Below are 26,874 nucleotides of genomic sequence, written 5' to 3'. Positions count from 1 at the left end.
GGACCAGGCCCCATCTCCTGAGCCAGCATCATGTCTGGTCTGGTCTCTTGTGTCCTTGCAGCACATTTATTATTGAGAAGCAGCCCCCTCAGGTCCTGAAGACCCAGACCAAGTTTGCAGCGACAGTGCGCCTGCTGGTGGGCGGGAAGCTGAACGTGCACATGAACCCCCCCCAGGTGAAGGCCACCATCATCAGTGAGCAGCAGGCCAAGTCGCTGCTCAAAAACGAGAACACTCGCAAGTACGTGCACCCTCCCCTCATGTCTGCCTCTTTCCTCCAGTCCTTACAACAGAAACAAAGTGCTCCCGCCTCCTGGCCAGAACTCTGGATACTGCCATTCATAGTACGAGCTCCATTAGCCCTTCTGGCCTCCTCTAGCTCTCAGAGAAAGAATTTAAGGCCTTTCTTCTGTTGCAGAAACACATGATTTTCATTCCTTTAGTAGGAATACATCCAAGAAAAATTTCTTTTATGTTAACATGTTATTTCTTAGTATTTTATGCTGCTAACATTTCCTCTAAATGACATCAATTTTTACAACTTTCTTTATTGGGTCCCCCCCAAATATTTTCTACCCTATATTTACTGAGACACTGTGTGGGTTTAGAGTCGAGTCTCTCTCTGCAGTGACTACAGTGGAGAGATCCTGAACAACTGCTGTGTGATGGAGTATCATCAAGCCACGGGCACTCTGAGCGCGCACTTCAGAAACATGGTGAGGATGGGATAAGAAAAAGAACAAGTTTTCCCTAGGGGTTGGAGGGCTTTAACCTTTTTGTCTCCTTTGCAGTCCCTGAAACGAATTAAGAGGTCTGATCGTCGTGGAGCAGAGTCAGTAACAGAAGAAAAATTTACAATCCTGTTTGAATCACAGTTCAGTGTTGGTGGAAATGAGCTGGTTTTTCAAGTCAAGGTAAATTAAAGCCTTCCTTCCTGTGAGTTGATGTGTGTGTATGTATTTTGTATCACAAAATAATTTTTTCGATCACATAGCATCTTAACTGTCAGTGAGCAGAAAGTGGGAAATCCGCATCCTTGAAATTGCATCTCCTAGATTCCCTTGAGATCTATAATAATAGGGATGCCTAGGTGGCTCAGTGGTTGAGCATCTGCCTTCAGCTTGGGTTGTGATCCTGGGGTCCTGGAATCGAGTCCCACATCAGGCTCCCTGCCTGCTTCTCCCTCTGCCTGTGTCTGCCTCTCTTTCTGTGTCTCTCAAGAATACATAAATAAAGTCTTTAAAAAAAAAAAAAAGATCTACAATAACAAGCAATAGCAAATTGAAATAGCTGGAGATACAGGTAGGAATGAATCAAGAGAAACATCACTCTGGATGAATTTGAGTAACAGTTATAGTAAGTTTTATTTTTTTATTTTTTTTTAAATACAATGTTTATTTTTAATTTTTATTTATTTATGATAGTCACACAGAGAGAGAGAGAGAGAGAGAGGCAGAGACACAGGCAGAGGGAGGAGCAGGCTCCATGCACCGGGAGCCCGATGTGGGATTCGATCCCAGGTCTCCAGGATCGCGCCCTGGGCCAAAGACAGGCGCTAAACCGCTGCGCCACCCAGGGATCCCCTATAGTAAGTTTTAGACACTTGTTACTAGCTCTTTTTCCCTAAAAATGTCTCACATACTCATTTTCTTTTCTCCTGTTCTCCATTTGAGAAATTTCCTGCACCCTTCAGAAAAATCTAAGTAACATCTCTTTTAAAGATCTAAAATTGGGCAGCCCTGGTGGCTCAGCGGTTTAGTGCCACCTTAGCCCAGGGCATGATCCTAGAGACCCAGGATCGAGTCCTGCATCGGACTCCCTGCATGGAGCCTGCTTCTCCCTCTGCCTGTGTCTCTGCCCCTCTCTCTCTCTCTGTCTGTCATGAATAAATAAATAAAATCTTAAAAAAATAAAAAATAAAATAAAATTTCTAATTCGCCTGTGATTCCTTGAGCTATTCAGTTTCTGTATTCAAGGGTGACATTTACCGAAACTTGAGGAGAGAATGAATGTGTCATGATGAAAAGAAGAGCAAGAGAGGAAAGTGTCGCTCTTGACACTCAGCCCTTCTGTTTTGTCTTTCTAGACCCTGTCCCTCCCGGTTGTGGTGATCGTCCATGGCAGCCAGGATAATAATGCAACAGCCACCGTTCTCTGGGACAATGCTTTTGCAGAGCCTGTGAGTGAATTCCCTGGGCCTGCGGGTGTCAAGATCTTGATGCTGGTGTCATTAATCTCTTTTGTGTGTTCTCCCCCAGAAAAGCATAGAAAAAAGTGCAGTTTTCTGTGGTAGAAGACAGAGTGGAGAGTATGTGAAGAATGGAAAGAGTGTGGCCTTAGAGTCATGCCAAGGCTTAAACTCACAACCCACCGTTTGCTCACATTGTGACCACAGGGAATTCACTTTCCCTCTTTGAGCCTAAAGTTTCCCTTAAGTTTCTGCACCACAGGGATAATAGTGCTCCATAGCACTGTTAGGAAAAAGAAATTAAGTAACATGCAGGGGCACCTGGTTGGCTCACTCAGTAGAGCGTGCAAGTCTTGATCTCATCATCGTAAGCTCAAGTCCCATGTTGGGCATAGAGTTTACTTAAAAAAATAATAAATGAAATTAGGTAACATACAAAATCCGAAATGCTTGTCACATAGTCAGTATTTAGTGAATGTTCTTTTGAATCCTTGTGTGAGACCATGAATGGAATTTGGGACTCCCAAGTTCCTTCTAGATGGTAGACCTCTCAGGACGCTACTTATAGTTTAGCAGTTACTTCTTGACATCTTCTGGACAATAAACGAGGGTGCCATTTAATGTCTTTTCCAAATCTTAGGTTCTTGATTCATGCCAAGTCTCTCATGAAGAATGAAATACTGTCTAAGGGAATAAACATGATTTTGTGGATTTATTCATCAAATACTATCAGAATATCACTATTATGCACTTGAGCGTTTTCAAAACATTTTCAGGAAGAGTTCTAAAAAAAAAAAAAATGGAAGAGTTCAGGGGTTACACATTTCCAGGAGCAAGTAGTCCATTAAAGCATGATAAAAGGTTACGATTGGTATTCAGGATATAAAAGTATGTCCTTCTCTAACATGACTCTAATGTGAAGAGTCTCACTGAATTCTCTCAACAGTCCTCTTTACAGAACAATATTTTTGCTGCAAAGGTGAGATTTTTAGCAGAAATTCTACGATAGCCACTCTATAGATCCCGAGTTTGAGGCTTCTCTTAAAACTATCTGCCTGCAGCATGTCCTGATAAGCCTTCTGGATAGAATTGCTGCCTTTCCTCTCATTCCCTTCCCTGTCTGTCCACTGAGCTCATTCCTCATGTAACTTTGGCAGCTCTTGCAACATGGTCTTGCTAAATAAATTGCCTAAATTTAGGCAATGCCTGAATAAATAAGCATTTTTAACATTTTAAGTTGTGTTAATGACAAGTGTACATTTTATGCTCTTTTAAAATAAATACATGCTTATGGGAATATATTCTACAGATATATTCCATCTGTGTCAAATGTATAACTGCATTGCAGAATTTTTTGTAATAGCTAAAGGTCACTAGGCTGATACACAGATGTCCATCTATGGGGCCCTGGCTAACTATAGTACTGTTCTTCCATTCTGTGACGTATTTAGCAGCCACAAAAGAACATGTGTTTATGTGCTGATATAAGGTCTTGTAGGTATAGTATTCAGTGAAAAAAGGGAGATGTAGAACATGTAGATTTTATGCTACCGTTTATATATATGTGTGTGTGTACTTTTTTTTTTTTTTTTTTGGTATTTACTTATTTAGAGAGAGCTGTGCGAGCAGGGGTAGGGGCAGAAGAAGGAGTAAAAAAGAGAGATTCTCAAGCAGACTCTCCACTGAGCATAGAGTTTGATGCAGGGCTTGATCTCACCACTCTGAGATCATGACTTAAGCTGAAATCAAGAGTTGGGCACCTAACCAAGAGAGCCACCCAGGCACACCCCCATTTATATTTTTAAAAAGGAAAAGTTACACATATTTCCTGGCATGCATAGAATATCTTTAGAGGCATACACACTAAACCAGATTACATACTGTTGGGACATATGGGGCTGCTGGGACACAAGGTTAAGAAAGTGACTTCACCAGGATGCCTGGGTGGCTCAGTGGTTGAGTGTCTGCCTTTCATTCATGTTGTGATCCTGGGGTCCTGGGATCAAGTCCCACATCCGGCTCCCCACAGGGAACCTGCTTCTCCCTTTGCCTATGTCTCTGCCTTTCTCTCTCTGTGTGTCTCAGTCTCTCATGAATAAATAAAATAGAAAAGAAAGAGAAAGAAAGAAAGAAAGAAAGAAAGAAAGAAAGAAAGAAAGAAAGAAAGAAAGAAAGAAAGAAAGAAAGAAAAAGGAAGGAAGGGAAGGGAAGGGAAGGAAGGAAGGAAGGAAGGAAGGAAGGAAGGAAGGAAGGAAGGAAGGAAGGAAAAGAAAAGAAAAAAAAAAAGAAAAGAAAGAGAAAAAGAAAAAGAAAAAGACTTCACCGTACACCCTTCCAAGCCTTTTACATTTTATATCACATATATTGCATTACTGGGTATTTACTCAAAAGATACAAATGTAGTGATCCAAAGGGACCTCTGCACCCCAGCATTTATAGCAGCAATGTCCACAATAACCAAACTAGGGAAAGAGCTGAGATGTCCATTAACAGATGAATGGATAAAAAAGATGTAGTATATATATAATGGACTACTACTCAGCCATCAAAAAGAAAGAGAAATCTTGCCATTTATAACAACGTGGATGGAACTAGAGGGTATTATGCAAAGTGAAATAGGTCAACCAGAAAGACAATTATTATATGCTCTCACTCATATGTGGAATTTAAGAAACAAAATGGAGGCCTGGGCAGCCCCAGTGGCTTAGCGGTTTAGCACCGCCTTCAGCCCGGGGCGTGATCCTGGAGACCTGGGATCGAATCCCATGTCAGGCTCCCTCATGGACCCTGCTTCTCCCTCTGTCTTTGTCTCTCTCTCTATCTCTCTCTCTCTCTCTCTGTGTCTCTCTGTCTCTCATGAATAAATTAATAAGATCTTTAAAAAGAAAAACAAAATGGAGATCATAGGGGAAGAGAGGAAAAGGTAAAACAAGATGAAATCAGAGAGGGAGACAAACCATAAGAGACTCTTAATCATAGGAAATAAACTGAGAGTCGCTGGAGGGGAGGTGGGGAGGGGGACATAGTAACTGGGTGTTGGACATTAAGGAGGGCACATGATGTAATGAGCACTGGGTATTACATAAGACTGATGAGTCATTGACCTCTACCTCTGAAACCTGTAATACATTATGTTAATTGAATTTAAATAAAAGTTTTTAAAATAATAAATTTTATATCATGTGAAGCAATTGCCTTGTCCAAAAAAAATTATAATAATGAAAAAATGAAGTATTGTGACTGAATGGAACGAAAAGCAGTTTATTAAAAATTCAAATTGTAACCTGTTTCTCGATAACAAGTGGTCCATAGTTTCCATTCTTCCACATGAAATTTTTTCATGTTGAGCTGGAATTCAAGGATCACACTTGTGCACACACATGCATGAGTGCACACACAATTCTCTCTGCCTGCACCTAGAAAACTTAGTCTTTCAGATTTCTGCTCTCCTGAGCTTACAGTGTAAGAGGCAGACCTTGGTCACATTTTGTTTTTGTGGCTCTTAGAATTAGGATGAGACTGTGCATTCAGCAGCTCTTTTACAGAACACCATAGATAGCTTGAGGGTACCTTTTAAACTATATGTGAGGAAGGGAAAATGGAAACTTCTGAATTTCACAGAACCACATATGTCAAAAAAAAAAGCTAGAACTTATCCTCAGGCTTTAGCAAGACAAATGTTTGTAACTGCATTGAGCCATCAATGTTTTTGTTTTGTGGGTTGAGTGAATAAATCACACACTGTTTTCTCATAAGATTCTGGCCTCTCTCCCTCTCAGGGCAGGGTGCCATTCGCCGTGCCTGACAAAGTGCTGTGGCCACAGCTGTGTGAGGCGCTCAACATGAAATTCAAGGCCGAAGTGCAGAGTAACCGGGGCCTGACCAAGGAGAACCTCGTGTTCCTGGCACAGAAACTGTTCAACAGCAGCAGCAGCCACCTTGAAGACTATAACAGCATGTCGGTGTCCTGGTCCCAGTTCAACAGGGTGAGGGACCCACCGCCAGCTGCCATTAAATCAGTCCCTCCAAACTAGATGCCTTCTGGAGTCTTCCTGCCCTGGCCACTTGTTCTTCATGACTCTAATGAAATGTGCCCAAAGCAATAGAAAGTTCCTGAATAGATGGATAAGCACATACTTTTTTTTATGTAGAAAATTAGATCTTTGAATAAGTAAGCTGGGTTGTATGTGAGGTTAGTGCTTTTTTTTTTTTTCCTTTATAAAGGAAACAGAGCAAAGCAAATGACATATCTCACAAGAAGTAAAGCTTTTGTGATCCGAAGTCTATATATAGTTCTTTCCCATTGACTCTCTGATGCTCCCTGCTGTGTAATCCTGTAAAGCCAGGTTAACCATGGGACCCTCAGCCCACAAAAGGAAATACTGATGGTGGAAACTTCTCCTCTGGCATTGAGTAATTGAGATGTGACCTGTCACATCTTTGACTTCAAAGCCAACTTTTGTTTCTTTGCTTACAACCCCATCCCCAGGTGTTTTTTTTTTTGTTTTGTTTTGTTTTTTTTTTTTTATCCCCAGGTGTTTTAAAAGCCCTCATTCAAAAACAGCAAAGAGGGGATTCCTGGGTGGCTCAGTGGTTGAGCATCTGCCTTCAGCTCAGGGCCTGATCCCAGAGTCCTAGGATTGAGTCCCACATTGGGTTCCCTACATGGAGTCTGCTTTTCCTCCCTCTTCCTACGTCTCTGCCTTTCTCTCTGTGTCTCTTGTGAATAAATAAATAAAATCTTAAAAAAAAAAAAAAAACAGCAAAGAAAGAGCGCAGATCTGAGTGAAAGTGTTTGTAGCAGAGGGCCACTGGGTGTTGGTAATCGCTTTGCTGTATTTTCTCCCTCTTTTCTTTTCCTCTGTATTCGTGGTGGTTTGTTTTTGTTTTTCTGTAGGACCATTTGGTAAAATTCAGGCAGGCACGTATAATTGTATGATTCTGACAGTGTGGATGTTTGTTTTCCATTTAATTTTTTTCAATTTAAGTACATGCAGGCAATATTCAAGGTGTTACTTGGCCTTCTTGTGTTCACTGTCGTATCTCCAATCAGGAGAATTTACCAGGACGAAATTACACGTTCTGGCAGTGGTTCGATGGTGTGATGGAAGTGTTAAAAAAGCATCTCAAGCCTCATTGGAATGATGGGTGAGAATCGGCATTTCCTAAGTCAACAATAGAGTATGAAGCTCTTCTTTCTGCTGCTAAAACATCACATCTGCTTCTCCTCCTTTGGCCTTTGTGATCTAGGGCTATTTTGGGTTTCGTGAACAAGCAACAGGCCCATGACCTACTCATTAACAAGCCTGATGGGACTTTCCTGCTGAGATTCAGCGACTCTGAAATTGGCGGCATCACCATTGCTTGGAAGTTTGATTCTCGTGAGTTGTTCCCTTTTTAAACCTACCATGGCTCTAGTTAGCTGCTTTTTTTGTGAAATTACTTCAACAAATGACTTATTGAGCACTAATTATGGGGTCAGTTCTGATGAAGGGCACACAAATGGATCACCATGAATGAGGCAGCTGGATTGTGAGCTTATTTCAGTAAATTACTTGGATAAGTTAGAGTCCTTAGAGTGGAAGTAATAGGCTATTTTAATTATTCCTTTATTCTAATCAACATAAAGGCATGGCCTTTATGGGTGATTATTTCCACCCAAGAACAGTTCTTTCCTCTGATCCTCACAATAAGATAACAGTAGCTCATTAGTTTTTTTGCAGCTTAAAAATATTAAGTTTTTCACAGCTTCATGCATTATCTGGCTATGGACATGCTTTCTGTCTCTCTCATATACTTCTGTACAGAGATCAAGGATTGGGGTCAATCAGAACTATTTCTTCTACAGAGGAACTAAAAGCCATTTGAACTTGAAGCTACCTGATATCATTGGATCTCTAAGGAAGTGCTGTATGCATTACCTGCTTATCTCCCCATGGCTTTTATAAATCACTTGACCTACAACCTGTGGTTATTGGTTTTATTTTTGTTTTAAGATTTATTCACTTACATTAGAGAGAGAAAAAAAAAATAAGAGGGGGAGAGGGAGAGAGAACCCCAAGAAGACTCCCCACTGACCTTGGAGCCCATCACTGAGGCTCACTACCACAACCCTGAGCTTATAACCAGAGCTGAAATCAAGAGTCAGAAAATTGACTGAGAAAAAAAAAAAAAAAAAAAGAAAATTGACTGAGCCACCCAGGTACCCTACCACTTGTGGTTATTTTTAAATGGAGCTCTTTATGGGGACAGTAATAACTCATAACACAGAGCTTTGGTTTGTAGCATATTTGGGTTTTAAGATTTCCTGTTCAGAAATCATGCTTAGAATATGATTATTCTGTTTATTGTTCTAGAGGAAAGAATGTTTTGGAACCTGATGCCTTTTACCACCAGAGACTTCTCCATCCGGTCCCTAGCTGACCGCTTGGGAGACCTGAATTATCTTATCTATGTGTTTCCTGATCGGCCAAAAGACGAAGTGTACTCCAAATATTACACACCAGTCCCATGCGAGCCTGCCACTGGTAACAATGTTCGCATTCTGATTTGATTTTGTTGTGATTTTAGTTTTCTTTTAGTTTTTTTTTTTGCGTGTGTGTGTGTGTGTGTGTGTGTGTGTGTGTGTCTGCCTGTCTTGCATGAAAACCTACATAATAAGTATTTAGTTATTGGTATTCAAGCATTATTCAGGGCAATCGTAAATCCTGGACTATATTTTTCAGTCATATAGGTAATATTTGTTGCTAAGCTTATTTTTTTAACGATTTTATTTATTTATTTATTCATGAAAATACACAGAGAGGAGAGAGAGAGAGAGAGAGGCAGAGACACAGGCAGAGGGAGAAGCAGGCTCCATGCAGGGAGCCCGACGCGGGACTCGATCCCAGGTCTCCAGGATCATGCCCTGGGCTGAAGGTGGCGCCAAACTGCTAAGCCACCTGGGCTGCCCTGTTGCTAAGCTTAAATCAAACAAAATTAGAAAGATAAAAATTGTTTTTCAAAACAGAGATGGTTTCATTGTTTTCTAAGCATAAAGGTATTCTGTGTTAATTGTAAAATTTCCAGAAAAGTATGGCAAAGAAAACAGATACCACATAACATCTCTCACCTAGAGATTAACCACTGTAAAAAATTCAGTGAATATTGTTCCCATCAATGTAGACGTGTATTCTGCATTACATCAGTCACCAGATGCCTGTTAGGTACTTCCTGTGTAGAGATGACAATCTAGTAGAGGAAGGAGGGCAACAAACAAATACATTTATTTAGTGATGGATGCTATGAAGACAAGAAAGCTTGGTAAAGGGTTAGATGTGGGACAGGGAGAAGGATGGGGGGTGACATTTCACTAGACAAGTGGTGGTCAGGCAAGGTCTCCCCGAGGAGGTGCTGTCAGCACAGAGCTGAATGAAGTGAGGAAGCTAGCCACACAAAGATCTTGACAAAAAAACTTCTCAGTTGAAAGAAGTGCAAAAACCCTGATGTGGGAGTGAGGTTGGTGTGTTTGAAAAACTCCACGAGGACCCAGGAGATAGAGCTAATGAGCCAGAAAGAAGAGTGTAGGAGGTGAGGCCAGAGCAATAGAGGGGCCAGACTGTGTCAGGCTTGGAGTCCAGTAAATGTTTTGGGTCACACCATATATCATCTTTTGTGATCTGATTTTTTTTCTCCCACTTAAAAATATACCATAGGCAGAGTTAGCAGGTCTGTAAATATAATCGTACAACATTGCTTTAATGATTGCATAGGATTCACTATATAGTGATTCAATGTCAGTTATTTTGAAAGATTTACAATTTAAGTTATTGACAGTTTTCTGTCATGAATTAATATCGAGATAACCTAGGGTACCTGACTGGCTCATTCATTAGAGCATATGACTCTTGATCTCAAGATCAAGAGTTCAAGCCCCATGTTGGGGGTAGAGCTTACTTAAAAAATATATAAATAAATAAATATACTGAGATAAAATGGTGCATACATCTTGGTCAACTATTTCCCTAGGATAGACTCCTAAAGTAGAATTCATGTCGAAGAGTATATATACTTTTTTTTTAGATTTTATTATTTGAGAGAAAGAGAGCATAAGTTGGGGGGCAGAGGGAGAAGGAGAAGCAGGTACCCCCCTGATCTGGGAGCCCCACATGGGCTCAATCCCACAACACTGAGACTATGACCTGAGCTGAAATCAAGAGTTGGATACTTAACTGACTGAGCCACCCAGGCGCCCCTAGATTTATGTGGTAATTTGGATTAAACTTATCATGGTTTCTTGTTAGCACAGCTAATCTAGATTTTTAAATCCTATTTTTTTACAGCATTTCTTTGGTTTTTATCTTTTTCTGCCAATCCATAAAATTCTTTTTTTTTTTTCATAAAATTCTTTATAAACTATGAAACACAAAAAGCATGCAGTATTATAAAAAAGTAGTTCCTCACATTTGAAGCCTTAGAAGAAGCTGGTTAGGATAAGAAGCAACTTGTAAACCATGTAGCATTTCACTGTCTTGGACTTGGTTACCAATATAGGTTGTAAATCCTCCCTCTGAACATCATTGTAGGGTCTATCAATCAAGCACTTTTAACATTTCGTAGTTCCCGGCAGCCAAGGTGGCTCAGCGGTTTAGCGCTGCCTTCAGCCCAGGCGTGATCCTGGAGACCCGGGATTTAGTCCCATGTGGGGCTCCCTGCATGGGGCCTGCTTCTGCTTCTGCTGGTGTCTCTGCCTCTCTCTGTGTGTCTCGTGAATAAATAAATAAGATCTTTAAAAAAAAAATTTCCTAATTGCCAAAGGGTATGGAATACATAATTAGATGTTAACTTCCCTGAAATCATTGCCTTCCACATTCACCACAGGGATACAAGCCTATTTGTGATGGGAAAGAGCACTACAATTTAATGGTCATCTAAAAGTAGAGTTTCTGTTGGACAGAAGAATTATTTTAAAAAAAAACATATTTTATTCATTCATGAGAGACAGAGAGAGAGAGGCAGAGACACAGGCAGAGGGAGAAGCAGGCTCCACGCAGGGAGCCCAATGTGGGACTCGATCCCGGGTCTCAAGGATCACACCCTGGGCCGAAGGCAGGAGCTAAACCGCTGAGCCACCCAGGCGTCCCTGGACAGAAGAATTAGAGGGAAGTTTATACTCTCTGATGCACACACAGAAAAGCCCTAATAAAACTTATTATGGTATAATGTAATTAATTTTGTGAGTATAAAATTAAAGCACTTGTATTTATAAGCATTTTCCTTCTTTTTAAGATTTATTTTTTTATTTTTTTATTTTTTTTAATTTTTATTTTATTTTTTATTTTTTTATTTTTTTTATTTATTTATGATAGTCACAGAGAGAGAGGCAGAGACACAGGCAGAGGGAGAAGCAGGCTCCATGCACCGGGAGCCCGATGTGGGATTTGATCCCGGGTCTCCAGGATCGCGCCCTGGGCCAAAGGCAGGTGCCAAACCGCTGCGCCCACCCAGGGATCCCAAGATTTATTTATTTATTTGAGAGAGAGCGAAAGAGAGAAAGCACAAGCAGGGGGAGCAGCAAAGGGAAACGGAGAAGCAGGCTCCCCATCAAGCAGGGAGCCCGATCCCAGCACCCCAGGATCATGACCCAAACCTAAGGCAGATGCCCAGCTGAGTGAGCCACCCAGCTGCCCCTTAAAGCACTTATATTAGAGTTAGTTACTTGAAGATTGAACATTGAATCAAATTCTCAGGATTTTACAGGGTTTTTTTTTTTCCTGTTATTCAAAATAGAAAATAAAGTTCTCAATCATTAAAAAAAAAAACTCTTTATCCTCTTGACCATACTCACATAGCCAAGCAACAGTGATTCCAGAGACCATCCAGTCAAATTCATTCCTTTCTTTGTTTTCTTGGTGCAACAAGTGTTTGTACCCCTCCCACTTGAAGGTCTCCAGTGATCAGGAAATCAGTTCTTCCCGAGACAGCCCGTTTATTTTGTGGGCAGTTCTAATTATGACAGCATTCTTCTTTCTGTGGTTGAAATTTTGTCCTCTTCTTATCTCCTTCTAATTTTATTCCCTGGGATACAAAGCAAATCCTGTCACTCTGCTGCATCTGTAACTTTAAGCTTTTGAGATATTTTTTTGTTTTTATACTTAATGTACAATTAATGCTCGGTTTAGATTTGTACTAAAGTATATATTTTCTGTGGCTTGAAGAATTTATTAACACACTCAAGCCAACTCGGAAGGTAACTTAACTTGCAGTTTTAGTATTGAGGCTTCCCCTAGACCAGGTCCAACTAACATTAAAATATTAAGTGCTTGTATCAGATCCTAAGATAGAATTAGGTGGTTGTGTCCTATCCTGAAAACTGTGATTTTTAAGAGAGATTGCATTTTTATTTCACTGAGAACTTCGGTTCTCATCACTGTTCCCCCTTCTTGGCAGCTAAAGCAGTAGACGGATACGTGAAGCCACAGATCAAGCAGGTGGTCCCTGAGTAAGTACCCAGGGTCCAGCTCTGGCCTCCCACTGCCTCTCTCTTCCCCTCAGCCCCCTCACCCCTCACCACTGCCCCTCCCGTTCACAGGCCCTGCGTGGCCCAGCCCTCCCTTCCCCCTGAAACCTGGCTCAGTTTCCCCCTGGAGAGGGAACTGGGCTTAGTATCAGTGGGACCAGTACCCAGGGCCCCAGGCCCACATCTGGAGTCCCAGGCACAGTGGGCACTTTGTCCTTCCACACCCCCTGAGCCCTCCCCAGGTCAGCTGCTGCCGTGAGGCCGCTGAGGCTCTGCCTCGTTTCTCCTGCAGGTTTGTGAGCGCATCTACAGATTCTGCTGGGGCCAGCGCCACCTACATGGACCAGGCCCCCTCCCCGGCCGTGTGCCCCCAGGCTCATTATAACATGTACCCACAGAAGTAGGTTGTGTTCTCACGGGGCTTCTCGGGGAGGACCTGGGCACCTGGCCTCAGGCTGGGCCCCCAGAGGGCTGGTGGGCAAAGGGACCCAGAGCTCCTGTAGGTCTAAGACCACCCAGGCTGGGCTCTGGCATATACCCAGGTAGGAGAAAGATTCAACCAGAAGATATTGAGAGTTTAGAGTGGATTTGGGCAAATGTCATCTCCCCTTTCCCAAAGTGGAGATTTTTCTTGCTCTGTATAAGGACCAGATGGGCTTTAGATATGTGGACAGCCAGGATAAGGGGGAGCTGGGGTGGGTATGCTAGTTTGAGTCTCTATCCAGATAGCAAGAGGATTCTTTTTTTTTTTTTTTTTTTTAAGATTTTATCTATTCATTCATGAGAGACACAGAGAGAGAGAGAGAGAGAGGCAGAGACACAGGCAGAGAGAGAAGCAGGCTCCATGCAGGGAACCCAATGTGGGACTTGATCCTGGGACCCCCAGGATCACAAGCCCTGGACCAAAGGCAGGCGCTAAACCACTGAGCCACCCAGGGATCCTCTAGCAAGAGAGGATTCTACTCTCCACTGTTTAAATCATGAGTATCTTTTCCCATGAAGCCTAGGCCAAGGGTGTAGGCAGCCTTGGGCCGTTCACTTGGTAGGGTTTGGGGCTTCGCTTGGTCTCTGCTGCTTATCATTAGGTCTGACAACCTTTCCCTTCCCTTCATTTTTTCTTTTTCTTCCAAGCCCTGACCCCGTCCTTGACAATGATGGGGAGTTTGATCTGGACGACACGATGGATGTGGCACGGCGTGTGGAGGAGCTCTTAGGCCGACCTATGGACAGTCAGTGGATCCCTCACGCACAGTCGTGACCCCGCATCTCCACCTGCAGCTTTTCCGTCCTCGCCAGAGGAGTTACTCTTGTGGATGTTTTAATTCCATGAATCGCGTCTCTTTGGAAACAATACTCATAATGTGAAGTGTTAATACTAGTTGTGACTTTAGTGTTTCTGTGCATGGTGGCACCAGTGAAGGGAGTGTGTGTGAATGTGTGAGTGTATGTGTGCGTGCGTGCGTGAGTTTGCACGTTGGGCTGTTTCTCCCCCTTGCTGTGCAGAGTGTAGTTGCAGCATCGGGGCCACAAACAGAGGCTGTGGTTGTTTTAACCTTGTGCAAAAAGGCAATAGTTCTGTGAATCCTGGAACTTAGCCATGTGTCTGTTGGAGTAAGAGGACAAAGGGAGGAGAAAGCACCTCTTCTCCAGTGAGATTTGTCACTGTGTCTGCCAAGCAATTGATATATAACCATGATTGTCTCTGCTTTCCTTTGAAATGTAGAAACTGCCTTTTGAAAAAGAAAGCCTCCCTCCATCTTTCCCTGTCCCCCACCCCTGTTTTCCTGAGTAGGGATGGGCAAAGGGGAAACACACCATGATTGTTGGGACAAGGGAAGTCATGGGTTGTCTGATGGGTAGTAGCTTTTTAAATAATGCTTATAGCCCATCTACATGTTCTCTCCCTTGCCCTCCTTCCTTCCCCTCTGTGAAATTGCCACTCAGTCCTGTGTTTGTATACACGCACAGACACATTTGATGAACCAGGGGAAAGAGGGTCACATAATCGCAGCTTACAGTGTTGATGTCCTTTGTGTCGTGGCCAGAGTGGAAGGAAAGTCGGCTTGCTACCCAGAGCAGCTGCCCCCCGCCATCCCCGGTCTGCCCGTCCTTCCACCCAAGTGCGGCTACCCCAAGGCTTATTGATAATGGCTGTTTGCACATGGTGGTGTTACGTTTCTAAATTGGGATTTCTTGTTTTCCTCTTCCCACCCTCATCTGACATCACAGTTCTTTTGACCTGTGGCGGGTTCTGTGGCATTCGTGCCCAGGTCACCTCGTTTCCCTTCACTGTTCACATGGGCTGTCTTGGGGAGGGGGTGGTAGGAATGCAGCCTGAACCTGGGGCCGGCGTGTTCCGCGCTCTGTTGCCCACTTGGTACGGGCTGCTGGGTGTCACGCGTTGGTAATTTGGGAAATGCAGTCAGTGGATTTCCTAGGAAGTTTGGTAAGCTGCAAAAACAAAACAGCTTCAGTACACAACATTGTCCACAGTTTCTTCCGTAGTTTTACATCAAATGGAAGGAATGGGCTATGGCAGTCAGGTGGGAAGAGGGGAAAGCAGATGTAGCTTTTGGGGTAGGCCTACAAGGTCACTCACCCCTGGCCCCCCTCTCCAAAAGAAGGAATGGCCCTAAAAACCTTATTTTTATACATGTGAGTAAATAAACATATTTTTTTTACAAAAATGACTTCTGAATTTATCAGTGTTTTGATGTTAAAGGAAAATATTCCTCTGTAGTAAATTATTTATTGGAAGATGACTTTTTAAAAGCTGCTGTTTGTCCTGGCTTGGTTACATACACTGATTTATTTTTCTATGCCAGGCAGTAGAAGCTCTCTGCCTCTGAGGAGCAGGCCGACCCCTCCATGACACCAGCATTGACACAGGATGCGGCTAAGCCCTTTACACACCCCTCAAGATTTGATTAAAATTCCAACCGTGAGGCTGAGACTGTTGGGGAAAAGGGGAAAGGAAGCCTGACTGCTCTGGGACCCAGTCTTAAAGAGCCCTTACCTGCCTGTCACTCAGGCTTCACCGACACTCACCTCTGAGGCCCGGAGTTCAGCAGCCCTGCCGCCCGGCCGTATGGGGCAGGGACTGACTCGCTTCCAGACTGGTAGCACACCCAGCCCCAGGGAGTGCTGTTGGCACTAGGGGTGCTGGGACTGGCAAGTGTGGCTGCCCAGAGCACAAGGGTTCCGTGCTGGTACAGTTGCTGAGCTGTCCTCAGCTTTCCTTAGGCTGTGCCTATAGATGGGAGAGATCTTTGACCGAAAGGTGTGCTCGCTATCTGCATTGTATTTTCTCTTTTCTCCCTGCTCCTGCAAACCACAAAAGAGGCAGTGACAAGTCTTGACCACCTCTGCCTCTCACTTGGTCACACACACACACACACACACACACACACGTCATCAAAACATTTCAATGTGTGGTATGTGCAGGGTTTTGTAGGGGGTTGGGGAGACTAAAAGTGAATATAACTTAAAGTGGAAGTATACTTTTTATAATTTTTCTTTTTAAAACTTTGTGAAATTATTTCAGATACATATTTTAGTGTTGAGGCAGATTAGTCTATAGCCACCAAAAAAGTATTGTGTATAATTTGGGGCAGTCACAAAATTGTGTATTTTATGTTACAATAAAGGCTTCCTCTGAAGGGACAATATTGAGTTCTGTTTTTATTTTTTTCCTATCAGGAGGTCAGAGAAAGTAGCTTTGATAGGGACATATTTGAAATAATCAGTGGAACTGTGAAAAGCAGAACTAGTTGGGAACTGGCCTCAGAGAGTGTCTTCAGCTTTGAAGGCAGAGGGGGCATTTCTGACCTTCCTATTCATAAGATGGTTTAAAAATCAGAATGATAGTCTGTATCTCCTAGCCACCTGATAAACACTCTTCCTGTTAGAAAGCTCATCCTTAAACTTCACATTTGAAGTGCCCACCCTATGCTGGGTATGGTGTGTGGGAGGAGAAATCGTCCTGTCCTCAAGAGGATTATAGTTGGGGAAAGCCAGCAATACAACCAATCATGATAGGATATTGGCTCCTGCTGCAAAAAAGTTATCCTGAGGCCAACACTAAATACTAGAGAATAGGGAGGAAGGGCACCAATTAGTTTGAGCTGACTCCTAAAGAACAAAGAGTTGAGAAAGGAGAGGTATTCCTCCAGAGAGACCAGTGCAGGCAGAGGCTGGAGATGACGGAGGGTGTGATATGGCTGGATAAAGTGATTTGTGGTTCTAAACCCAGGCATGCATCAGAATCTTTTGGGAGACTGGTTTAGAGCACAGATCGGGCCAGCCCGGGTGGCTCAGTGGTTTAGCGCCTGCCTTCAGCCCAGGGCTTCGAGTCCCATGTTGGGCTCCCTACATGGAGCCTGCTTCTCCCTCTGCCTGTGTCTCTGCCCCTCTCTCTCTCTCTCTCTCTGTCTCATGAATAAATAAAATCTTCAAAAGAAAAAAGAAAAATATATAGCAATCAGCTAACAATAAGTGTAACTTAGCTGGGTGTGGTCAGGGAAAGAGATCTGTGAAAATAACTGTCATGTGAGGGCAACTGTGGGCATACTCAAGTCTGTACCCCCTTATTGAGCAATATCTAGCTTCACGCCATATGAGGGTGGGTGGTGGGAAGTAGAAAGACTCCCTAATATGATCCAGCCACTCACTAAACATGTAAATAATAATAACAAACCCTGGAAAATTCACAAATATACAGTAAACAGTATACTCCTAAATAGCCAAGTGAAAAAGAAGAATAAATTTAAGTAGTCACACTTCACAATAAGTAAGTCAAAACACTACAAAGCAACAGTAATCAACATAGTGTAATACTGGCATGAGGATAGACATATGGATCAGTGGAATAGAAATCAGAGTGCAGAAGGAAACCCATGTGTCTATGGTCAACTGATTTTTTTTTTTAATTTTAAATATTTATTTATGATAGCCACAGAGAGAGAGAGAGAGAGACGCAGAGACACAGGCAGAGGGAGAAGCAGGCTCCATGCACCGGGAGCCCAATGTGGGATTCGATCCCGGGTCTCCAGGATCGCGCCCTGGGCCAAAGGCAGGCCCCAAACTGCTGCGCCACCCAGGGATCCCCCTGATTTTTTTTTTTGAACTGATTTTAACAAGGGTGCCAAGACCATGCAATGGGGAAAGAATAGTCTTTTAAACAAGTGGTACTGAGACAACTGGATAGCCACATGCCAAAAAGTAAATTTGGAACTTTACATCACATACAAAAATTAACTCAAAATGGATCAAAGACCTAAATGTAAGAGCTAAAACTATAAAACTCTTAGAGGAAACCATAGAAAGCTTCATGACATTGGATTTGGCAATGATTTCTTGGCCATGACACCATGAGCAACATAAGGTAAGTTGGACCTCCTAAAAATAAAAACTTTTGGGCATCAAAAGACAGCAGAGTGAATAGGCAACCCACAGATGGGGAGAAAATATGTGAAAATCATATGTCAGATAAGGAATTAATATCCAGAACATGAACTCTACAGCAACAATAATTTTTAAACAGGATGTGAACAGATATTTCTCTAAAGATACACAGGTAGACAATAAGTACACAAGAGAGGCTCAATCATTAGAAATCATTAGAAATGTATATCACAACCACAATGAGATACCATTTCTTACTCATTAGATTGGCCATTATCAAAGCAAAACAACAACAACAACAAAAAATAACTGGTAGGGTACGTGGAGAAATTGGAACCCATATGCATTGCAAGTAGGCATGTAAACTAGTGCAGCGACTACTACCATGGAGAAGATAGCGTGGAGATTCCTCAAAAAGTTAAACAATTCCCATGTGATCCAGCACTTCCACTTCTGGGTATATACTCAAAAGAATTGAAAGCAGGGATCCAAAGAGATATTTGTACACCCATGTTCATTAGCAACATTATTCACAATAGCCAAAAGATGAAAACAACAGAAATGTCCATCAGTGGATGAATGGATAAACTAACTGTGGTCTAGACAATGGATAGACCACAAATACAATGGAATATCATTCAGTTTTTAAAAAGAAGGAAACTCTGACACATGCTACAACATAAGCAAATCTTGACATTATGCTGAATGAATTAGGCAGACACTAAAGGACAAATATTGTACAGTTGCCTTTATACCAGCTACCAGGAATAGATTCATAAAGACAAGATAGAATCATGGTCATCGGAGAATGCGGGGAGGAAGAATGAAGAGTTACTGTTTAATGAGTAGAGTTTCAATTTAGGAAGCTGAAAAAGTTCTGGAGATGGATGGTGGTGATGGTTGCACACAATGTGAATGCCACTGAAGTGGATACCTGATATGGTTAAAATGGTAAATCTTATGCATCTTTTATCACCATAAAAAATAAAAACCTAAATGTAAGAGCTAGGATTATAAAACAATTAGAAGAAAGCATAGTATTCTTCATGACTTCAGATTTTGACAATGGACCCCTAGATATGACACCAAAAGCACAAGCAACAAAAGAAAAAGTAGATAATTGGACTCCCTCAAAATTAAAAAAAACAAAAAAAAAAAAAAAAAAAAAAAGGGCAGCCCCGGTGGCGCAGCGATTTGGCGCCGCCTGCAGCCCGGGGTGTGATCCTGGAGACCCGGGATCGAGTCCCACGTCCGGCTCCCTGCATGGAGCCTGCTTCTCCCTCTGCCTATCTCTCTCTCTCTCTCTCTCTCTCTGTGTGTCTCTCATGAATAAATAAATAAAATCTTTAAAAAAAATGAAAAGACAACTCACAGAATGGAAGAAAATATTTACAAATCATCTATCTGACAGGGGACTTGAATGTACAATATGTATAAAGAACCCTTACAACTTAATAATAAAAAGACAAATAGCCCAATAAGAAAAGGGTAAAGGATCTTAAAAGACATTTCGTCATAGAAGTCAACAAATGGCTAATTAATACACGAAAAGATATGTGATCATTGGTCATCTGGGACCATGCAAATTAAAATGGACTCTGGGGAAAAAAATAAAAATAAAAATAAAAATAAAAAGGACTCTGGGGCACCTGGCTGGTTCGGTTGGTAGAGCATGTGACTCTTGATCTCAGGATCTGAGTTCAAGTGCCACTTTGAGTGTGGAATGTACTTAAAACACACACACACACACACAAACTCAAGTCACTTCACACCCCACTAGGTTGGCTATAATCAAAAAGTCAGATAATAATAAGTGTCAACAAGGACCTAGAGAAATTGGAACCCTCATATACTCCTGGTGGGGTATAAAATAGTGCACCAGCTATGGAAACCAGTTTAGCAGTTCCTTCATCAGTTAAAGAGTTACTATAGGACCCAGCTATTCTACATTGGAATGTGATAAATCACTTGCATTCATTACATTTTTATGCAAAAAAAAAAAAAACAATAATATATGTCCACAGAAGGACTTGCATGCAAATGTCTATAACAGCATTATACATAGTAGCCAAAGAACAGAGATGACCCAAATGCACATCACCTGATGAATGGGTAAATAAACGTGATGTGGCATATCCATACAATGAAATAAATATTATTTGGCAATAAAAAGGAATGAACTACAGCTACACAGTAATACATGGAAGAACCTTGAAAACATTCTAAGTGAAAGAAGCCAGATACAAAAGACCATGTGTTACATGATTCCATTTATATGAAATATCCAGAATCGGCAAATCTATTTTTAGAGAAAGTAGATTTGTGGTTGTTTTTGCTGGGGATCAGAAGGTGGGAAGGGACTGGGGTGATAGCTAAAGGGTATGGAGTTACTTTCAAGGTGATGAAAATGTCATGAAATTGCTGATGTTACACAGACCTGTGAACATAGTAGAAACCATTGAATTGTATGCTTTAAGTGGGTGACTTGTATGGTATGTAAATTGTACCTAATAAAACTATTAGTTTTTTAAGATTATTTATTTGTTTGAGAGAGAGAGAGCAGAGCAAGAGTGAGAGAGCACGAGTGGGGGGTGCCCAGTGGGAAAAGCAGGCTCTCCACCAAGCAGGGAGCCCAGTGAGGGGCTAGGATCCTCAGGCCCTGGGATCATGACCCTCAGGCTCTGGGATCATGACCCGAGCTGCGCCAAAGCCAGACACTTAACCCTCTGAGCCACCCAGGCGGCCCGCTCTCACTCCTTTTAATTTCTTGTTTAGATCTTACACTTGATTTTTTTTTTAAATTATAGCTTTCAGGGCGCCTGCTTCTCCCTCTCCCTCTGCTGCTCCCCCTGCTTGTGCTGTCTCTCTCTCTCTCCTTCTCTCTCTCTAATGAATGAATAAAATCTTTTAAAAAAATCAATAAAAATGAGGTGCCTAGATGGCTCAGTGGTTGAGCATCTGCCTTTGGCTCAGGTCATGATTCCAGGGTCCTGGGATCGAGTCCCACAGCGGGCTCCCTGCAGGGAGCCTGCTTCTCCCTCTGCCTATGTCTCTGTCTCTCTCTGTGTTCTCTCATGAATAAATAAATAAATAAAACCTTTAAAAAATAAAATAATATAAAAATAAAAGGGGGTGAGATCAAGGTGGGGTAGCCCAACAGCGAGAGCAGAAATGTGCAAGGGAGCTCAGCTGTGAAAAGGAGGGAGACCCCTGTAAGACGGATGAAGGGTTGACGGGAGGGGTTTCAGTGTTTGAGAGCCTGGGTCCAGAGTACAGGAGGAAGGATGGCTTAACCACAGACAGCAGAAGAACCTCATTCTAGAGCAGAGGTTCTCAAACTTCACAGTGGGAGGGTAGGAGCCTAACTGAGGTGGGCACCTTGCTCCAAGCTGCAAAAAGACCTCATGTCATAAAGATGAGAGAAGTTTGTTTTTCCTGGGCATAAAGCCTACTAGCTAACACCGATGGTGACCCCAGTTAACAGGTAAAGTTGGGATGAGCTACGGGTGACAAATGGTGCCACCAAGTCCTCTTCTTTGAGGGCTAGTTATCGCTTGTCTGGATGACATGCGGGTGACGGGTTCTGGCAGCTTGGCTAAGTGGGGGAGGGAGATTCTCTTCTCCCTGTGCAATCTCTCAGTCATTGCCTGTGATGAGCATCCCATTCTGGTTTATGCTTATTCAATAATAAAAGGGCTTCCTGGGACGCCTGGGTGGCTCAGTGGTTGAGCATCTTCCTTCAGCCCAGGGCGTGATCCTGGAGTCCCGGGTTGCGTCCCACACCGGGCTCCCTGCATGGAGCCTGCTTCTCCCTCTGCCTCTCTCTCTCTCTCTCTCTCTCTCTCTCTCTCGTGAATAAATAAATAAATAAAATCTTTAAAAAATAATAATAATGATAAAAGGGCTTCCTTTCTCTACTACCTTTGTCAGGGAAAGCTAGTGGATCTTCGGGGAGAGGGTTTCTGGACTGGGAGACAATTTTGTTTTTTAAACAGTTCTCAAGCTTGAACCTGCTCTTCCGGGGTGCTGCGCCCTTCTCCCAACTCAGGCTGCTTCGTGGAGCTCTTTTTCCTTTTCCACACTCAGCCTTCTCCTCCTTCACCTGCAGAGTTTGAAGGCCACACTGCTTTGGCGGGAGACCTCCTCCCGCAGGCGGGCCGGGGCGGCTCCGCGCACGTGCGGCCTCAGGCGACTGCCCCTTTAAGAGCCCCTCCCCCGGCCAGCTCCGCCCTCAGCCCGCGGCCGGATTTCCCCGTCGGGGCCCCACCCTTTAAAGCCCTGGCTCCATCTTTCTGGCTGGCTGTGAGCGCAAACCGGAGGGCCCGGGGCCCTGGGAGCTGGGAGTGGGCACAAGAGGGCTGTGACAGGTGCATATGGGCCATGGAACCACCGCCCGGGCCGCAGGAGGGACCCGGAGCCGGGACAGGGTGGATCCTGGGATGAAGCAGAGCCCCTCGGGTGGGCAGGACTTGTCATTGGTTGAGCAGCTGCTGGCTGCCAGGCACCGCGTCAAACCATTTCTGTATCTTCTGCGGAGCTATTATTATTCCCATTTTACAGACAGGGCAGCGGAGCCCAGAGCAGCAGGCTGCCTTGCCCAGGGCCCTGCAGCTAACCAAGTGGCAGAGCCAGGGTCCGAACTCAGGTCAGTGTGACTCCGAAGCCTTGATGTCCCCTCCTCTGCATCACCTGCCTGATGGGTCCTGACTTCTTCTCAGCCTTCCTTTTTCTTTGGTTTCTTGTGTGGTAGAGTGCGGTGAAGGTTGGGTTGGGTTATGGGGAGAAAGGGGTTACCCTCTCCTCCCCCCAGTACCAGAGTTTGGGTCCCTTCCTCCTCCCAGGAGCTGCTTGGAGATGCTGCTGCTACCGCTGCTGCTCCTCCTCCTCCTCCTCCTGGGGCTGCTGCTACCACTGGCCTCGCTCCGGCAGCGGCAGCTCCAGGGTGCCAGGCCGTCCTGGCTTGCCGGCCTCCAGCACCGTGTGGCAGGAGCGGCCCTGCACTGGGCAGCCGCCTGGCAGCAGCACAGACTGGAGCAGAGCACCCTGCATGTGGGCCAGAGCCAGCAGCACGCCCTGAGGTGGTGTCTGCAGGGAGCCCAGAGGCCCCCCTGTCCCCTCACGGGGGCCACAGGTGTGTTTCCAAAGGTCTAAGGAGGTGGCCCAAACAGAAGTGCCACCAGACAGTCAGATTCTAGAACCTGAGGACTTCCCTTCTCCCCTTCTACTGCCAGCACAGAGGGGCCTGATCCAAACACCCTACCCAGGCTCAGGATTATTCAAAATGAATTCTCCATTCCTGTGCCCCAGTAGCCTTGTCCCGGGCCTCTGCTGGGCTCCTTCCTCAAGGGTCTTTTTTTTCTTTAAGATTTTATGTATTTATTCATGAGAGATACACAGAGAAAAGCAGAGACATAGGCAGAGGGAGACATAGGCAGAGGCTTCCCAGGGAGCCTGATGTGGGACTTCATCCCAGAACCCCAGGATCATGACCTGAGCCAAAGGCAGGCGCTCAACCATTGAGCCACCCAGGTGCCCCAGGTCTTATCATTCTTACCTGAAACTCAGGAAACTGTGGCTTCAGGAGGAGTTTATGATGTCTTTGGGGCTACAGATACAAGCGCCTTCCGGAACCGTCTCCCTCTGACCAAGGCCAGCCAGGCCCAGGAGGAAGAAAGTCGGGGTCAGGAGCTGCCCCCTACCTCAACCCAGTACTACGGGGAGGTCTCCCTGCAGGTAAACTGAGAAGGCTGGAGCATAGCTGCACCAGAGGCCCCATCAGGCCAAACCTTCCCCCATCAGGGTAGACAAAGAACCCCTAACCTGGGGACTTGGGGACTGGCTCGGGCCCAGGGCCAACACCCTTTCTTGTCTCCTTCCAGGCCACCTTGCTGGGTCTGGCAGCCCTAAACAAGGCCTACCCAGAAGTGCTGGCTCCAGGGGGCACTGCCCGGGTGACCCCTACATCCCCCTGGCCTCACCCTCTCCCTTGGCCTTGGCATGCCCTGGGCCAGGTTAGCACCCCTGGAGCCAAGCACCCCGGGACCCTGCTGCAAGAGGCACTGAGGTCCCCAGGGCTGCGGGCCCTGGAAGCTGGGACGGCAGTTGAACTCCTGGACGTCTTTTTGGGCCTGGAGGCCGATGGTGAAGAGCTGGCTGAGGCAGTGGCTGCCGGGAACCCAGGGCGGGCGGCTGAGCTGCGGGAGGCCCTAGAGCAGGGGCCCCGAGGACTGGCCCTCCGGCTCTGGCCAAAGCTACAGGTGGTGGTGACGCTGGATGCAGGAGGCCAGGCCGAGGCTGTGGCTGCCCTGGAGGCCTTGTGGTGTCAAGGGCTGGCCTTCTTCTCACCTGCTTATGCCACCACTGGAGGTGAGCAGGACTCAGGGCTAGTGAGTTGGGGGCATGGGGCAGACGCCACACAGCGAGCTGCCAAGTAGTGAGCCCTACCTAATCACTTCATTTAATCCCCCCAACACCAGCAGCTCCATTTTACACATGCACAGACTGAGGCTCGTAGAGGTTAAGAGACTTGCACACATTCACGCAGCAACAGCATTTACCCCCAGGTCTGCTCCCCCCGGAACCACTGCCTCTTCCCAACCAGGGCCCTTGAGGCAGCACCCTGAGCCTGCAGGAGCCAGGAAGGAGAGGTGGAAGGGCAGCCATGGGATCAGTTGCTCAGAGACTTGGGGCCTGGGGTCCCTAGCAAAAAAGCAATGGCACCACCAGCTAAAGGGCTGCTTGCTCCCCCCCAGGGGTGATGGGCCTGAGCCTGTGGCCAGAGCAACCTCGAGGGCTCTACCTTCTGCCCCCTGGAGCTCCTTTTATTGAGCTGCTCCCAGTTAAGGAAGGAGCCCAGGAAGAGGCTGCCTCTACTGTCCTGCTGGCCGAAGCCCAGAAGGGTGAGGAGTACGAGCTGGTGCTGACCAACCACACCAGCCTCACCAGGTGATCACCTGGCTTACCTCTAGGCCACCTCAGGCCCTCCGGGACCCTACCAAGGGCCTAAGCTCACCAGCACTCCTGCCCTGTCAGGTGCCGCCTGGGTGATGTGGTACAGGTGGTGGGTGCCCACAATCAGTGTCCAGTCGTCAGGTTCGTCCGCAGGTAGGTGACTCCCTGGGGGAGCTGAGGGGCTGTCCTAGGGCCCCAGGTTCCTCTGCCTCCCCCTTCCTCCTCCCTAGGCTGGGCCAGGGCCTGAATGTGCGAGGAGAAGACATTCAAGAGGATACATTCTCAGAGGCCCTGGGCAGGGCGGTAGGGCAGTGGCCAGGGGCCAAACTGTTAGACCACAGCTGTGTGGAGAGCAGCATTCTGGGTAAGCTTCTCCATCAGCTCCTGCTCCCCATTCCTGAGTTGGTTGCCCACCCCACCCCCCGCCCATACCAAATCCATCCTGAAGGAAGAACTCTACGAAAGAGGTAAGACCCAGCCTCCTTTGCTGCTCCTAGTAAAGCCCTTCCCCACATCTAACTCCCATCCCTCCTGCTGCAGCCCCACCCCTTCCCTTTCCTGGCCTGTTTCATACTTACAATTAGGCTTTGGGTTCCTCTCCATTTACCACCCCCCCCCCTTTGCCAAGAAATTCCTTTCCTCCCATGAACCTCAGGGTGAGGGAGAACAGGTAGGGGCACAGGACTCGGTGTTGGAAACCAAGAGTATGTGTGTGCATGGGGGTTTGTCTCCAGATTCCTCCGAAGGCTCTGCTCCCCACTATGAGGTGTTTGTGGCGCTAAGGGGGCTCAGGAACCTGTCAGAAGAAAATCGAGACAAGGTAAACAAGACAGGGATGGGATGTGACTGCCTGTCCTCTTCACTCTGCACGCCCCCTCCTGTCCCCATGCCATGGGCCCAGTGCTGCGATGGGGGGGAGAGTAGGGGGAGGAGAACCTCCCTGGGGCTCTGGGAAGGGAGAGAGGTCCACAGACACAGGAGACACAGGTGAACATATGAAACGCCTCCCACACGTCTCCTGGCATCCTCAGGCGCCCACCATCCACAGGTCACACAGCCACACACCAGCCTCCTCACTCCGGCCATTCTGTTTCCAGCTTGACCACTGCCTTCAGGAAGTCTCTCCTCGCTACAAGTCCCTGCGGTTCCGGGGCAGCGTGGGCCCTGCCAGAGTTCACCTGCTGGGGCAGGGGGCCTTCAGAGAACTCCGGGCCACCCTTGCAGCCTGCCCCTCGTCCCCCTTCCCTCCCGAGATGCCCCGGGTCCTCAGGCAGAGGCATCTAGCCCAGTGTCTGCAGAGGAGGGTGGTGTCCTGAGCTGAGGCCTACCTGCTGCCCCATCCCCCTCAAAGGCCACCTGGCTCTTTCCTCTGTGGTCTTTCTGGATGGGAACCCTTGGCCAGGGTCGTGGACTCTGTCACCTGACAGTGGCCCATCAGAGCTGCCAGGCCTTAGGGAGGCTTGGCCTAGTCAGCTGCTGCCTGCAGAGCCCTGCTTGGAGCCCCAGGCCCCCTCTGGAGGACACTGCTGGAGTTTCCCGCCACGCTGATGCTCCCCCGTCTCCAGCCAGTGCACTGTGCAAGCTCCAACTGTTGGCAGTTACTGCTCCCAGGAGCCACCCTCGGCCTATAAGAAACAGGACTTAGAGAAAAAGACCTTGGCGTCATTGTCCCTCAGGGCGACAGCTCTGAAGTGTATTCTGTGCCAGTTGTCCACAGTGATAACCTTCTCAATAACACAGTTCTTACTGGTTTTCCTGCCATTCCTCCTATCCCCACCCCCTTCTGTGGTTTCTAGGATTACCTCCCAAATAAACCTCTTGCACCAGATTCTTG

At 45.7% G+C, this 26,874-nt stretch overlaps 2 protein-coding genes across 10 annotated transcripts in view; both read left to right on the top strand.

The window, feature by feature from the left end:
* The window catches only part of STAT5B (signal transducer and activator of transcription 5B), a 69,461-nt gene extending 53,109 nt beyond the window's left edge, over nucleotides 1-16,352 (top strand). For 5 of the 7 annotated variants that reach the window (XM_077853274.1, XM_077853275.1, XM_077853277.1 and 2 more), the window contains 11 exons: nucleotides 62-241; nucleotides 629-716; nucleotides 792-914; nucleotides 2,087-2,179; nucleotides 5,968-6,174; nucleotides 7,242-7,336; nucleotides 7,439-7,569; nucleotides 8,545-8,715; nucleotides 12,617-12,668; nucleotides 12,979-13,086; nucleotides 13,818-16,352. In XM_077853274.1, coding sequence (XP_077709400.1) covers nucleotides 62-241; nucleotides 629-716; nucleotides 792-914; nucleotides 2,087-2,179; nucleotides 5,968-6,174; nucleotides 7,242-7,336; nucleotides 7,439-7,569; nucleotides 8,545-8,715; nucleotides 12,617-12,668; nucleotides 12,979-13,086; nucleotides 13,818-13,944 — 1,375 coding nt within the window. In that variant the 3' untranslated portion in view covers nucleotides 13,945-16,352. Of the gene's footprint in view, nucleotides 1-61; nucleotides 242-628; nucleotides 717-791; nucleotides 915-2,086; nucleotides 2,180-5,967; nucleotides 6,175-7,241; nucleotides 7,337-7,438; nucleotides 7,570-8,544; nucleotides 8,724-12,616; nucleotides 12,669-12,978; nucleotides 13,087-13,817 lie in introns of those variants that run through there. The other 2 variants (XM_077853279.1, XM_077853278.1) reach the window with 2 other exon arrangements.
* Nucleotides 16,353-22,327: 5,975 nt separating this feature from the next.
* GHDC (GH3 domain containing) lies at nucleotides 22,328-26,868 on the top strand. 3 transcript variants are annotated; one of them, XM_077853268.1, is made up of 10 exons: nucleotides 22,328-22,456; nucleotides 22,650-22,734; nucleotides 22,931-23,220; nucleotides 23,701-23,822; nucleotides 23,969-24,455; nucleotides 24,842-25,034; nucleotides 25,122-25,193; nucleotides 25,271-25,404; nucleotides 25,775-25,860; nucleotides 26,138-26,868. In XM_077853268.1, the coding sequence occupies exons 3-10, from the start codon at nucleotides 22,944-22,946 to the stop codon at nucleotides 26,354-26,356; spliced, it is 1,590 nt and encodes a 529-aa protein (XP_077709394.1). In that variant the 5' UTR covers nucleotides 22,328-22,456; nucleotides 22,650-22,734; nucleotides 22,931-22,943; the 3' UTR covers nucleotides 26,357-26,868. The 3 variants fall into 3 exon arrangements, with proteins under 3 accessions (XP_077709394.1, XP_077709393.1, XP_077709392.1); XM_077853267.1 differs by having other exon boundaries at nucleotides 22,343-22,734; nucleotides 26,089-26,228; XM_077853266.1 differs by having other exon boundaries at nucleotides 22,345-22,734.
* The last annotated feature ends 6 nt before the right edge of the window (nucleotides 26,869-26,874 follow it).

The sequence above is a fragment of the Canis aureus genome, chromosome 16, assembly GCF_053574225.1.
Source record: "Canis aureus isolate CA01 chromosome 16, VMU_Caureus_v.1.0, whole genome shotgun sequence".
Lineage (NCBI taxonomy): Eukaryota > Metazoa > Chordata > Mammalia > Carnivora > Canidae > Canis > Canis aureus.
Note: the sequence above shows the minus strand (reverse complement) of the source record. Positions and strands in the feature narration are given on the sequence as shown.